This window comes from Erpetoichthys calabaricus, chromosome 18 (assembly GCF_900747795.2).
Source record: "Erpetoichthys calabaricus chromosome 18, fErpCal1.3, whole genome shotgun sequence".
Lineage (NCBI taxonomy): Eukaryota > Metazoa > Chordata > Cladistia > Polypteriformes > Polypteridae > Erpetoichthys > Erpetoichthys calabaricus.
The window spans coordinates 78,951,035-78,967,015 of record NC_041411.2 but is presented as its reverse complement, the minus strand read 5'-3'; the positions used below and the strand labels follow the sequence as shown (position 1 = coordinate 78,967,015).

The following is a 15,981-nucleotide window of genomic DNA, read 5'->3' as shown; positions in this document are numbered from 1 at the left end:
GGTCTGAAGACAAGCTCCAGAATTATAAAAGCTTGCATCCCAGGGGGGCTTTTGGATTTAGAATGCTGGGGTCTCTCTTTTTCTATATTGCTGTCATACTCACTTGGGAATGTCTGAGGCTCACGTCTATTATGGAGGACTCAAACCAGATGAAAGCCTGGCCTGTTATTCCCCACTGGAAATGTTCACCAGTCACTTGAAGTTTGGGGGGGGGGGGGGGGGGCACATGTGGTTTGTTGTCATTCACTTCCACTCCTTTGCTTTTATTTCCTTTCATAAGCCCATTCAATTTTCACTTTTTACTGTGAGATGATCCGAACTCAAGAAATATCACATCTCCTATAATGTCACCCAACACTTGTCTCACCTGTAAGGAGCATGGAGTACTGCAGGATTCGGATTACAACTTTAAGCAGGTGGTGTTTCAGGTTAATGGTGGCTCCACTCGGTCTTTGCTACTCCAAAAGATAAAAAACAAAGAGAGCAGAATTATTTCAGGGTTTATTATTTTAAGTTAAAGTGCTCAATATAGTGGGCAGTATTGTTATGTATAGCATCCATCCATCCATCCATCACGGAACCCACTTAATCCTGGTCGGGGGCGTGCACGTCATGTGCAAGCCAAGAACCTGATTTGGATGGGGCAACAGTCCATTGCAGGGGTACATTCACTCAAAACCGACCCCGGACATAGTAAGCAATTTAGAGCTGTCAAGCCTGTCTTTGGAATGCAGGAGAAAATCTGCAAGACCAGCAGGAAAAGAAAGCAGGAAGGAACCAGTTGAACCGGCATACCCCGTAGAGACAATGACCAAGGCCTGGGGGTGAACCCCAGATTGTGGAGCTGATGTGCCAACCACTGAGTCACATAAATATGAGAACTTATATCATAGACAAGTGGACATGATGGGCACTATATAATAGATAAATGGATATGGAAGGCAATATATAACAGACAATTAGGAGATATTACATGATAGATAGATGAAAGGCACAATATGAAATATAGTTAGATAGACATATACAGTACGAAAGATGTAAAAGGATAAACAGTATCTATCTATCTATCTATCTATCTATCTATCTATCTATCTATCTATCTATCTATCTATCTATCTAATCCTGCCTACTACACTATAAATTAATATCTATTATATAGTGCCTTTCCTATCTATCTATCTATCTATCTATCTATCTATCTATCTATCTATCTATCTATCTATCTATCTATCTATCTACTACAGTATAAATTAATATCTATCTATTATATAGTGCCTTTCCTATCTATCTATCTATCTATCTATCTATCTATCTATCTATCTATCTATCTATCTATCTATCTATCTATCTATCATAGAGCACCTTTACATATTTATCTAGCAGAAATCATACAGAACAGTTGGCTCATGGTACAAAAGCCCATTTCAGTAAATGGGCTTTCAAAGCAGTTTTAAACTTTGTAATAGAGTCCAAGTTTCAGAAGTGGGAGGAAAAAATGTTTCAGAGTTTGGGCGCAGCAACAGAAAAGGCCTGAGTCCTGAGGTGAATAATCAGGACACTTATTAAACCAGCAGATGAGGATTGCAGGGAACAAACAGGAGAATGAAGTTGGAGGAGGCCATTGATGTAGATTGGGGCCATGTTATGTAAAGCTTTAGTGTGAGGAGAAGAATTTTGATAAGAATGGTGCTACATGATAGATAGATAGATAGATAGATAGATAGATAGATAGATAGATAGATAGATAGATAGATAGATAGATAGATAGATAGATAGATAGATAGATAGATAGATAGATAGATAGATAGATAGATAGATAGATAGATAGGGTGGACTGGAGCATGATATGATTCTACAATAAAGCACTTGGCGTAGTCAGCAGGATTTGCACTGTGGATAGATGGTGTTGCCAGCACTACGTTTGTCAGCAGGTTGTGCCACAGTAGCTCTACTGTGAGACTGGACCAGGTGGGCTAGCCTTTGTTTCCTATGTGCATCAGTGAGCCTTGGGTGTCCATGACACTGTTGCCAGTTCACTGGTTGGCCTTCCTCAGACCACTTTAGGCAGGTAGTAACCACTGCAGGACCAGTACACCCCCAGAAGATCTGCTGTTTTGGAGATCCTCTGACCCCCCCATCTATCCATCCTAATGTGGCCTTTGTCAATGCCGCTCAGATCCTTGCACTTGCCCATTTTTCCTGCTTGCAACAAGTCACCTTGGAACGAGATCATCAGTGTTATTCACATCACCTGGCAGTGCTTTTAATGTTCTGACAGATTGGCGTACCTTGTATAAGCTAGATAGTACCATAGCTTACACTTCTACTTTGGTAGAATTTACTTACAAGCTTTTCAAAATGATGATTCCTTTAAAGCTGCTTACCAGTGGACACTCAAGGGTTAACAGGAGTGGGATTTTTCTTGAAAGCAGCTGACTGAACTATTGCAGCGTTGCTATGGGAAATAAACTAATAAGCTGTAGGGTCCCGAACAATTGAAGGAGGGGTGGCTAAGGGTCACAAGCAGTCTCTTGTCTTATCTTTCCTTTATCTGTATGCACATACCCGACTACTGGAGGAGGAGAAGGCGGATCAGTTTAGAATAAATACATGAAATGAGAAGTAAAGGTGAAATACTTTTGCCAAAGCAGACAAAGCCACCTTTTGAGTATCTCGGTGGAACTGTCAGATTAAGGTTTATGTCTCTCAGTGGGGACAGGACCATCAAGAAGCTGCTGCTGTGTGCTCACAGTTGTTAGAAGGCTCAAACATTTGCTCCGCACTCATTGGTGTAAGTGGTGCACTAGAGCAGCCACGCCCTCAGCCACACCCTCTACTTACTGTCAGCCCCCCCTCAATGACATTACTGTAACCTGACCACTGACTCAGCTCTGTTTTCATGTCTTGTGCAGGTCCTCACGTCTCTAACCTTGCTGTAATTCACTAACATGTTCTAAACTGTTTTTCATATAACATCCATCCATCTTCCTAACCCATTTGTCCTGGGCAGGTTCACAGAACAGCTGGAGTCTATTCCAGCCATCAAAATCAGAATCACTTTAATTCATATACAGAAATTTAACGTGGTAGCTTTGGAGCTGCTTATAACAGAAGACAACCTCACTTATGAATATCAGGGCACGAGAACCACAATGACAACCAGTTTCTTAAAGCTTAACAGCAGCAAAACGGAATTATTGATCATAGGCTCTAACTCAGTGCTTGCTAAGTACAACAGTTTCTCACCCTCTCCTGATGACTGTGCCATACCCCTCTCTACTCGGGGTAATCCTGGACAGCACTCTCTCCTTTGACCCATTTATAAGTAATGACCCCTGGACTGCCTTCTACCACATTCGGAATCTTACCAGAATTTAACCTGCCTTGACGCAACCTCAGCGTCTTACGTACTTCTCGCATAGACCACTGGACTGGACAGTAACAGTCTTTCTGGCATCCCAAATAAACTCCTTCACAGATTACACCTCATTCAAAACTCTGCCATCCAGGATCATCGTGCACACCGAGATATGCAGACCACGTTACACCTCACCTCACTCGACTCCACTGGCTCCCTGTGACTTAACGGATCAACTTATAGTACTTTTAGGAATGGGAGATTTCAGTTTTTGACTTTTAATCAATTTGCAGAATGCTCTTAAAACAGGTTTTCACCTCGTCATTATGGGTTATTGAGTGTAGATTGCTGAGCAACTACAACGAAGTGATTTGTCTGCCTATCTATTATACAGCAGCCGTTATATCCTATCTATCAACTATGCCAAGTGCTTTACTTTAGAATCACACCACGCTCCAATGCATCTATCTATCTATCTATCTATCTATCTATCTATCTATCTATCTATCTATCTATCTATCTATCTATCTATCTATCTATCTATCTATCTATCTAATCCTGCCAACTACTCTATCTATCTATCGACAGTATCTATCTGCATTATATTGACTATATTGACCCTCTGCAGTTTGCATATCAGGAGAAGGTGGGAGCGGAGGATGCCATCATCTACATGCTACATCGATCCCTCTCTCACTTGGACAGAGGCAGTGGTGCTGTAAGAATTATGTTTCTGGACTTCTCTAGTGCCTTCAACACCATCCAACCTCTGCTCCTTAGGGACAAGCTGGCAGAGATGGGAGTAGATTCTTACCTGGTGGCATGGATCGTGGACTATCTTAAAGACAGACCTCAGTATGTGCGTCTCGGGAACTGCACATCTGACATTGTGGTCAGCAACACAGGAGCGCCACAGGGGACTGTACTTTCTCCGGTCCTGTTCAGCCTATATACATCGGACTTCCAATACAACTCGGAGTCCTGCCACGTGCAAAAGTTCACTGACGACACTGCTATCGTGGGCTGCATCAGGAGTGGGCAGGAGGAGGAGTATAGGAACCTAATCAAGGACTTTGTTAAATGGTGCGACTCAAACCACCTACACCTGAACACCAGCAAAACCAAGGAGCTGGTGGTGGATTTTAGGAGGCCCAGACCCCTCATAGACCCAGTGATCATCAAAGGTGACTATGTGCAGATGGTGCAGACCTATAAATACCTGGGAGTGCAGCTGGATGATAAATTAGACTGGACTGCCAATACTGATGCGCTGTGCAAGAAAAGACAGAGCCGGTTATACTACCTTAGAAGGCTGGCTTCCTTCAACATCTGCAATAAGATGCTGCAGATGTTCTATCAGACAGTTGTGGCGAGCGCCTTCTTCTACGCGGTGGTGTGCTGGGGAGGCAGCATTAAGAGGAAAGACGCCTCACGCCTGGACAAACTGGTGAGGAAGGCAAGCTCTATTGTTGGCATGGAGCTGGACAGTTTGACATCTGTGGCAGAGCGACGGGCGCTGAGCAGGCTCCTATCAATTATGGAGAATCCACTGCATCCACTGAACAGGATCATCTCCAGACAGAGGAGCAGCTTCAGCGACAGACTGAGGAGATCGTTCCTCCATCACACTATGCGACTCTTTAATTCCACCCGGGGGGGGGTAAACGTTAACATTTAACATTATACATAGTTATTGTCTGTTTTTCACCTGCATTATTATCATTCTTTAATTTAATATTATTTATTGTATCAGTATGCTGCTGCTGAAGAATGTGAATTTCCCATTGGGATTAATAAAGTATCTATCTATCTATCTATCTATCTATCTATCTATCTATCTATCTATCTATCTATCTATCTATCTATCTATCTATCTATCTATCTATCTATCTATCTATCTATCTATCCATTGTGGCAGACGGCCGGGGTCCATGCCTGGTCGGGACGCCCCTTCACTGCATATTCAGGCGGAGCATCCCTGGACGGTACAATACCTCCCCCTGGACGCTGGATGGCCACCGACCCCCCCGGGTTTCAGCGGTGCCTCAGCTTCCTGCAGGGCTCCATGGGAGATGGAGTTCTCCACAGCCCTGTTGGGATCTGAGGTGGCCACCAAGGGGTACTGTATGGGGCCCGGAGCCTGGCTGGACGAATCTGCAGCCCCACCTGGAAGTGCAACCGGAAACGGGTGATCAAGCACCTGGAGCACTTCCGGGTGGGCTATAAAAGGGGCCAACGACCACCAGTCAGCAGCCAGAGTTGGGTGGAGGAGGACAAGGTTGCCTGGGAGTTGTGGTGATGCAGAGGAAGAGTGTTTAACTTTGGTGTATTGGTGCTTTTGGGACTGCATTGTGGCTGGGGGACACGGGGAAGACGTGCCCTCCAGCTGAAGAAAATAAAAAGTTTATTTATTTTATACGTGTGCCTCCAGTGTGAATCTGTGTTGGCTCGGGCGCATATATAGTGCCTTTCTACACTATCTATCTATTAGAGGGAAGCCAAGGAGGCTGTCCTCTGCCAGTTTTGAAAATACTCTCTCCCCAATTCCTTCCATGGTCAGGGCGTCCTGGCCGGGTAAGGGCCCTGGCAGTCCACCACAATATATACATATATATTGTGAATTTCCCCTTGGGATTAATAAAGTATCTATCTATCTATCTATATATATTGTATAATGGCTTTCATATCTATCTATCTATTAAATAGTGCCTTTCACTCTATCTATTTATCTATCTATTATATAGTGCATTTCACTCTCCACAGTGCAAATCCTGCCAACTATGCCAAGTGCTTTATTGTAGAATCACACCATGTTCCAATCCATCCTAGGTTTCTATCTATCTATCTATCTAGTGGCAAGACCACCTATGCATAGTGCAAATCCTGCCGACTATGCCAAGTGCTTCATTGTAGAATCACACCATGTTCCAATCCATCCTATCTATCCATCTATCTATCTATTCCAGCAAAGGGACCAGGCTAATAGGCAGTGTGGGCAAAGCTTTCCACACTGACATGTGCAGCACATTAATTACTATTGCTGTAGCTAAACATCACAGTTTTAGAAAGGAGGACTAAACTGATCTATAAACATTCAAGTTGTTTGAATTAAAAAAGAGGAGAGATGCAGCCCACCCTACACCACGGAGCGCTAAGCCCGTCATTGTTTTTAAGACCTTGGCGCCCCTCCCCCACCCCCAGATTTTAAGGCATGAAGAATGTTGGGCTGGTCCCATTTCCATATCCTCATTCCCCCCTTGAGCTCTCTCAGGCAGTCTGGAGCTCAGGGCGTGACGCCCTTAGTGCTCTCCAGGGACTTCAGTCCAAGGCCTGCCTTTTAATGTCTTTTCTGATCCGCCATTCAAATACTGTTGTTTTCAGCATTTTCCAGGTCACTTTCATTCTTTACAGACTCTTGCCTTTATAGAAGGTGAAAGTGAGACCTCTTAGAAAGCCGCCATTTACTTTTTCTGCTTCTAATGGTTTTCCCACTTGTGTGACTCTGAGGCAGTGTGGCCCCCTAGTGGCTGAAGCTAGGATTGCAGGATTCAATCCTCACTGCTGACTCACATTGGTGGCTCTGTGCAAGTCATTTAACCAGCCAGGACAACAGTTGTAAAATATGAGACATCTGCCTACACAAAGCACCTATAGCATTCACTACTGAAAGGTACTATATAATTAATTTTAAAAACTGATGGATTATTAAATGGTGAAATGATTTTTCTCACTAGCTCTTTGTCAAAATATCTAAGGAGAAGCTAGTTGAACAAAATGATCGTCCATGCCATCCACCCATTTTTACAAGCCACATTTTCATTCATATTATGTGATATCATCTACTGTTAACTTCTGCTCTGTACTTGTAATATTTATATTTGTGAATTTCCCCTTGGGATTAATAAAGTATCTATCTTTCTATTTTTATACTGTATTAAGGATTACTTGTGTTCTGTTCTGTGTATTGTATTGTATTGTATTGTATTGACCCCCCTTCTTTTTAATGCCCAACCTGCCTGGAAAGGGGTCTCTCTTTGAACTGCCTTTCCTGAGGTTTCTTCCATTTTTTCCCTACAAGGGTTTTTTTGGGAGTTTTTCCTAGTCTTCTTTGAGAGTCAAGGCTGGGGTGGGGTATTAGACTGTCAAGAGGCAGGGCCTGTTAAAGCCCAGGTAGGTTGGGCATGCAGTGGGTGTCAAAAAAAGGGGGTCAATACAACGCAATACACAGAACAGGACACAAGTCATCCTCAATAGAAATTTTACAAGTGCAGAGCAGAATTCAACAGTCAATGATATCCCATAAGAGGATTCTGATTGGTTCAGAGTCCTGGAGACCGCGGCCATCAAGTTTCCTCCCCCTATTGGCCATTCCACAGCTGAGTCAGCCAATCTGTTGAAAGGACCCCTCTACCCGTCAATTCCCTGGGATTCTCCATCAGAGACGACTTTAACTCTTTTAAGGCTAATTATTTTTTTCTTTTCTCCCAGGGCTGAATATTTTTCAAATGAAAACTCAGCATTCTATAAAGCACACAAAGCAGTGGTTCAGTAAATCAACATAAAATATTTCTCTACAACAAATTTCAGTGTGTTTTATGTTCCATGAGCATCTACCGTAAGTAAATTCACATATTTATTACATACGTGTTTGTCTTATCACTCATAAGCTGAAAGAAAACCAGCTACCTGTCTTTTATTTTCCAATTTCTAGATCGCTTGCATCAAAATCGGAGTTTGATAAGTCAGAGTCCGATTTAGCACAATTACCCAAAAACCAAAAAAATAAATAATAATGCGCAGAATAGTTTGCTTCCCTCTCTCGCCCGATGTCGATACTATTCCAGACGTTGTTTACTCTACGCTACTCACACACATGCAGGGATTCAACGTCAAGTCGAGTCTAAAAGTCCTCCTAGCAAAGAGGGTCTACCTACAATGCAACGGTGAGTTTTGTCAACGTTTACATCTGATTATCGCACTCTGCCCCTGACATCTGCACTCAGCCCCTGCTGTTGACAAAAGTCGACATCCGCCCTAAAAGAGTTAAACTAACTTGGTAGGTGGGCAGTGGCACCAAGTGCCACATTTGACTCCGCCCCTTCTGTTTGGAGGACTGTACATTCGAAGGCATTAGAAAATACTGTACATTCCAAAAGATGGTGCACTGCCAACATTAATGCTGAGGTCTAAATAGATTAGTTAGATTTCCACCCACCTTAGATGGGTAGCATAGCTAGTGTGTCCATCTAGTGTGTCCAGAATTATGTTTCTAGACTTCTCTAGTGCCTTCAACACCATCCAACCTCTGCTCCTTAGGGACAAGCTGACAGAGAAGGGAGTAGACTCATACCTGGTGGAATGGATCATGGACTATCTTAAAGACAGACCTCAGTATGTGCGTCTTGAGAACTGCACGTCTGACATTGTGGTCAGCAGCACAGGAGCACCGCACTTTCTCCGGTCCTGTTCAGCCTATATACATCTGACTTCCAATGCAACTCGGAGTTCTGCCACGTGCAAAAGTTCACTGACGACACTGCTATCGTGGGCTGCATCAGGAGTGGGCAGGAGGAGGAGTATAGGAACCTAATCAAGGACTTTGTTAAATGGTGCAACTCAAACCACCTACACCTGAACACCAGCAAAACCAAGGAGCTGGTGGTGGATTTTAGGAGGCCCAGACCCCTCATGGACCCCGTGATCATCAGAGGTGACTGTGTGCAGAGGGTGCAGACCTATAAATACCTGGGAGTGCAGCTGGATGATAAATTGGACTGGACTGCCAATACGGATGCTCTGTGCAAGAGAGGACAGAGCCGACTATACTTCTTTAGAAGGCTGGCGTCCTTCAACATCTGCAATAAGATGCTGCAGATGTTCTATCAGACGGTTGTGGCGAGCGCCCTCTTCTACGCGGTGGTGTGCTGGGGAGGCAGCATAAAGAAGAGGGACGCCTCACGCCTGGACAAGCTGGTGAGGACGGCAGGCTCTATTGTAGGCACGGAGCTGGACAGTTTGACATCTGTGGCAGAGCGACGGGCGCTGAGCAGACTCCTGTCAATCATGGAGAATCCACTGCATCCACTAAACAGGATCATCTCCAGACAGAGGAGCAGCTTCAGCGACAGACTGCTGTCACCGTCCTGCTCCACTGACAGACTGAGGAGATCGTTCCTCCCCCACACTGAGCGACTCTTCAGTTCCACCCGGGGGGGTAAACGTTGACATTATACAAAGTTACTGTCTGTATACCTGCCTCGCAGTCTGCACCTTGCAATTTTTAACTTGCACTGTGTTTTTATCACTCTTTAATTAATATTGTTTTTATCAGTATGCTGCTGCTGGAGTATGGGAATTTCCCCTTGGGGATTAATAAAGTATCTATCTATCTATCTATGTTTTATATAGTGCCTTTTAGGTCTATCTATCTATCTTTTATATAGTGCCTTTTAGGTCTATCTATCTATCTTTTATATAGTGCCTTTTAGGTCTATCTACTGTATCTATCTATCTATCTGTCACACAATTACGTATGAATTACTGGGGCTAGAACCTTGATCTGGGCATTGATCAAAAGCTTATAACCTGATACGTTCTGAAAATGCAAAAAATTTGAAGTAGCAGCAACCTTGACAAACAGACAGGTACTCGTGGGCAAAGTATTAGGCGAAACATATTACAAGATGGAAAGAAAAAGAACAGCAGTGACATCTGCTGAGCGTCAAGCAAATCACAGAGACTAATGACAGGATGAAACAAACCATTATGTGAAGACGAAGATGAAGAAGAAGACAAAGAAGAAGAAGAAGAGCAGCACCATCTGATGAGCATCAAGTGCAGGAAACAGAGTGCAGCAACTGGAGGTCCACACGTTTCACTCGTTCTTCTTCTTATTATTCCGAGATCTTCACAGACCAACAGTCGACAAGGAAGTGTTTGTAACGTGGCTGCACAATTCTGGTCTCAAAGGAGAAACAAAATGCCTGATTTTCAGAACCCTATGACACCCAACAGCCAGTGCAATATAGGCAGCAAAGCCAAGGACAGCTTTGGGCTGCCCACCTCCCTCAGATTTATATGCAGTACATTTTTTAAACTTATTACTACTGTTATTTGTTTCTTACTGTCTGTTTCCAACTGTTACTATCTACTCACTTGCCTTATGTATTATATTATGGTGTAGTTCTTAACCTGTCTTGCATTAGTCCTGTGTTTATGTAACTAACTATCTAACTCTCACTTATTCTGTTTTTCTTCTCGGTACTCAAATGTGGCACTTGGTGCCACGGCCCACCTGCCAAGTTGTTTTGCCTGCCTAAGGTAAAGTCATCCCAGATGGAGGATTGCAGGAATCGTGGGAAAGAGGGGTCCTTTCATCGGATTGGCTGGCCCAGCACTGTTTCAGCCGTGGAATGGCCAAATGGGGGAGGCAGCTTGAAGGATGAGGTCTCCAGGACTCTACACAAATCCAAATCTTATTATGGGATATATCATCTACTGTTAAATTCTGCTTTGTAATTCTAAAATTTATATTTTTTATTTTTTAGTATATTGAGGAATTGTTCTGTTCTTTGAACTGCATGGTATTGTATCGACCCCCTTCTTTTGACACCCACTGCACGCCCATCCTACCTGGAAAGGGGTCTCTCTTTGAACTTCCTTTCCCAAGGTTTCTTCCATTTTTTCCCTACAAGGTTTTTTTTGGGAGTTTTTCCTTGTCTTCATAGAGAGTCAAGGCTGGGGGGCTGTCAAGAGGCAGGGCCTGTTAAAGCCCATTGCGGCACTTCCTGTGTGATTTTGGGCTATACAAAAATAAACTGTATTGTATTGTATGTATAAGTTGCACCACCGTCCTATTGAACGATATTTCACGCCATTGTATGCTGCAATACGGTATAAGGCAATAAAGCCACTTGACTCGACGTGGTAGCATAAGGTGGTCTCGTTCAGGCCTTTGTGATTGCACCATAAACATTTGGTCTGCTTAACAAATTCGTCCCTGACACCTTGTGAAAGTTTCGAGCTTCAGAAAGGACGGCACCCGACGCCTAGGAGTTAACACGCTGCTTTGCGGAAATAAATATTGCCGCCTGTCTCTCCGTTTAAGTGCCGCTTTGGAAATAGCAGAAATCACAGCTCCGTGTACCCACAATTTAAATTTATGTTTCAAATTAAATGCCAATTATTCTGCTGTGGGAAAACACACCAGGGAAACAGGCAAATGAAGGATGCCTAGCTGAGGCTGTTTGTGGGAGGTGAGAGACAGGGGAGCATATTGGCCGAGCATGGCTGTTAAACGAGAAATTCTACATCTGAGGAAGGCAAGTCTTCATTGGGCTAACTGTCCAGGGCACATGAGGGTGCGGGAAGACCACGTATGTCAAATAAATGAAGCTAAATTTCCTTCTCGCAAAGAGAGTCAAACTAAAACAAAGCGGTGATATTTTGTCGCAGATTACAGTCCTCTACCCTTGAATTTCGACAAAAGTCGACATCTGCCCTGAAAGGGTTAATAAATTTGTCAAAAAAATGTCTACATTTCTGTTCTGCTTTCTTTTCTCATTCCTGGGTGCTGACTGTTGCTAATGAGACAAGGAAATAAACTAAAGTGATTTCAGCAGAAGGCTGCGACAGAACAAAATGTAGAAAACGTGACTTGTGATCAGTACAATTTAACGTCAATCTTATTTTCTAACACGCGTTACGTAGACACACGCGGGAGATTCGCCATCACCTGTCTGCTGTCCATATACTTGTTAAGAGTTACGTTTTCACCGTATGAGCTAATTTAGCCCTGGTGGTTTTCTTTCTTTCGTGTCATCTCATCCCAAGCTTGTTAATCAATTTAATTTGTGAATTTCCCCTTGGGATTAATAAAGTATCTAATCTATCTATCTATCTATCTATCTATCTATCTATCTATCTATCTATCTATCTATCTATCTATCTATCTATCTATCTATCTATCTATCTATCCTGCTGACTACACTAAAATAAAAATCTATCTATCTATCTATCTATCTATCTATCTATCTATCTATCTATCTATCTATCTATCTATCTATCTATCTATCTATCTATCTATCTATCTATCTATCTATCTATCTATCTATCTATCCTGCTGACTACACTAAAATAAAAATCTATCTAATACCATCATTTGTACCATCCTGAATGAGACAGTGAGAAATACGTTACCCGGATGGGAGGTCAATGCAACAACGCAAACGGATTGGCCGGCAGAACAAATAAATAACTTTGCACCCGGCTGGTGTAAGTTAATGGAGGGACCAGCAGAAGCCGAGAGTCGGGAGTGATTCCACTCCCCATACGCCAGGTGGCAGTGATCCTCATATGGGAACCCAATTGGGACACCCGCAGGGGTGCGTGGGAGATGGAGTCTGGAAGTGCAGCCCCATCGGAATCAAGAGAAGGTGCTGTCAGGGGAGGACCTCACGCCTTTCCTTATGGCCCAGAAGTGCTACCTGGAAGCCATGGGTGTGGCACCGAAAGCATTCCTGGGTCCAACATAAAAAGTTACATAATGGAGTCAGAGTCGGGAGGCAGCGGACAACACTCAGCCAATGTGGAGTAGGAGGAAGGATTAATTGATTTCTTGTGATGCTGTGGCTTATTACTGGAGAAAGGCTTTTCTTTAAAGGTGTCTGAGTGAATAAATACTCTTTAGTTTATTAATTTAACGTGTGATGTACTGCTGGGTCTGTGGTTTGGGTCTCTCTGCCGCCCCCTTGTGGTTACAGTCTCTAGTATGCAGGACGTTTTAATATTTTTGTGTGACATTTGCTCACCTGGCACTCTTCTCCATTGTGTTAGTATGTATCTGAGAAAGTGCTTCTCTCCAGTAGGAGACGTGAAGGAATCAAATATTATAAGAATGTCTGAAATGCCCTGCTCTCCTGCAGTGAACTTCTTACAATTTTACAAGATCTCGAGAAACAGCTTCACTAATTAGCTTCACTGGAGCCGGGTTACTGCTGTGAGCCCGAGATAAAACTGCAGGAGCGAAACATTTTTATACCCCCCCTGCTTAATCGCGCTTGATAAAACAGATGGTGCACTTCCATTCTCACTCCAGCTCACTTAACTCAAAGGGCCTTTTTATTCTGCTCACCACCCAAGCAGACCTCTAATTGCTGGCGCATTCTTACATTTTGTAGGTCAAACCAGAAAGCAAAGAAGTCACATTAAAGGAGAGGACTGCTAAGTGTGCCGCGGAGGTCACATGCTCCGCAGATGGAACTGGTGGGGCGGCTCAAGGTACACCAAACACGAGGACTTGACCGCACTTAGACTCTTCTTCCCAGAAAGGGACACATTTTTGCGATCTGTTTTCAGCTTTTCTAAAGATAATCCTGTGGACCTTCATCTCACCCCATTATGAATTTGTGAGTTCCAAAGCTCAAAAGTCCCAAAAATTGCTGAAAGTGGAATGTCCTGGCAATTTAATAGGTCTGGAGTAGCTGGTGGAAGATGGGCTTTCCTCGGCCTAAGCAGGAAGTAGAGCCGTTGCTGGGCTTTCTTGGCTAAAGAGCTGGTGTTGCAGGAACAGGTGAGGTTCTCTGCCAGGTGGACACCCAGGAATTTGGTGCTATTGACGACCTCCACAGTTGAGCTGTCAATGTTCAGTGGCAGATGGTCACTCTTAGTCTTCCTAAAGACAACAATCATCTCCTTTGCTTTGTCTACATTCAGAGACAGGTTATTGGCTTTACACCAGTCCGCTAACCGCTGCACCTCCTCTCTGTATGCTGACTCATTGTTATTGCTGATGAGACCCACCACAGTTGTGTCATCGGCAAATTTTATGATGTGATTAGAGCTGTGCGTTGCTGCACAGTCAGGAGTCAGCAGTGTGAACAGTAATGGACTGAGCACACAGCCTTGAGGGGCTCCAGTGCTCAGTGTGGTGGTTCTGGAGATGTTGTTTCCAATCCTGACTGACTCTCAGTCAGGAAGCCTGAACCATAGCACGAGAATCGGGAACTGTTGAATGAGAAAAGTCAAAGTATTTTTATCCAAACACGGAAAACAAGAATGGCTTGAGGCGAAACTGAAAAATCACTGACACGCATAAATCTGGAGCTCCTGATGACTGGACAGACGCTGCTGCCATCAGGTCCTACTTTGGCCTCCGAGGCTTGGGGGTACATTTAAATTATTCAAAGTGCCATTTTTCTTCTCACAATATTGGGAACGGTGTGCCTATCTTTAAAGCGGCATCTGCACACACATGGGCTGTGTTCCCGAAATAGAAATAAATAACCACCATCAAAGTGGAACTCCGCAGAGTTGCAGGTAGACCAATTGAATTTAAAGAACTGTGTAGACAGAGGGTCATCTCCGGGTTTGAACTGGACCACGTGTCTGCCTGAGAGGTTGCCAACCAGGATCCTGAGCTGTTTTGTCATGTGGTGGGTGCAGCAACACGCTGTACCAGTGCATGCTCCCCAACCTCACCTGACCTGACTGGAATTCTGTGCAGTTATAATAGGAATATCCACAGGGTGTCTGGGCTCTCCCTTAAAGATTGGGTGAGAAGCTCAGTCATCTGGGAGGGGCTCAGAGTAGAGCCGCTGCTCCTCCGCATTGAGAGGAGTCAGATGAGGCGGCTCGGGCATCTGATCAGGATGCCTCCAGGAAGAGGCCCCGGGGAAGACCCAGGACATGCTGGAGGGACTATGTCTCCCGGCTGGCCTGGGAATGCCTCGGGATTCTCCCGGAAGAGCTAGAAGAAGTGGCCGGAGAGAGGGAAGTCTGGGCATCTCTGCTCAAGCTGCTGCCTCCGCGACCCGACCTCGGATAAGCGGAAGAGGATGGATGGATGGATGGATGGATGGATGGATGGATAATAGGAATAGACTCACTGGTCTATAGCACCCCCTATCTGTCAAAGAAGGAATTGCACTTAAAAGCATCATGCACTTCCATGATGGAACTCTGGGAATTCTGCCTTCGCAACGGTTGATGCTCCTACCACAAAATAGAGGCACCCATTAGCAATCCAAACCTGGGTCATGGGAAGCTGATAAATTTTACAGGGTTAGGTTTAATGGGAGGTTAGAGCGGGACAGCAAATATCAAAATCAGATTCACCGGGACTGAAAAGCCACACAGATCTCCAAAAACACCAAGGGAAAGGCACAAAGAAATGAATCAAATGTATCAAACATACCAAGAAAAATGGCTTCCATCAAACACCAACAGCCAAATCAAAACATGGTGGCCTGGCTATCAAAGCTCAGGAAAGGACACCTGTCAAGGGCCCTTTTTACAAAAGGCGCTATACCAGGTCTTTACAGCAAGTCTTTGCCCGGTAAGTTTTACCTCAAACTGCTGGATCATCTTTGAGAGCGTTGAAGATTTCTGACAGCACTCATCCAACAGGGCCATGTTCCTATCAAACTCGGCGATGTACCGAGTAAAGATGGAGAACTGAGCTCTCCTGGAAACGAGGATACCAGCAATCCCCTGCTGCTCTTCCCTAAAAAACAAAAAGAAGAAGAAGAAATCTGTCAAGGATGTGGCATAAAGAAAATGGACGTCCAGCTCCAAAGTTGTCCCTTGGTGACATCTGACATGCCAGAATTGTGTTGACTATTGTG

The 15,981-nt window shown here is 44.1% G+C and overlaps 1 protein-coding gene across 2 annotated transcripts in view; it reads right to left on the bottom strand.

Annotated features, from left to right (window-relative positions):
• LOC127526206 (FYVE, RhoGEF and PH domain-containing protein 5-like) overlaps nucleotides 1-15,981 on the bottom strand; it is a 189,316-nt gene that overhangs the window by 66,412 nt on the left and 106,923 nt on the right. For both annotated transcript variants that reach the window (XM_051920996.1, XM_051920998.1), the window contains exons 7-8: nucleotides 15,704-15,860; nucleotides 368-455 (exon numbers count right to left, since the gene is read on the bottom strand). In XM_051920996.1, coding sequence (XP_051776956.1) covers nucleotides 368-455; nucleotides 15,704-15,860 — 245 coding nt within the window. The remainder of the gene's footprint in view (nucleotides 1-367; nucleotides 456-15,703; nucleotides 15,861-15,981) is intronic.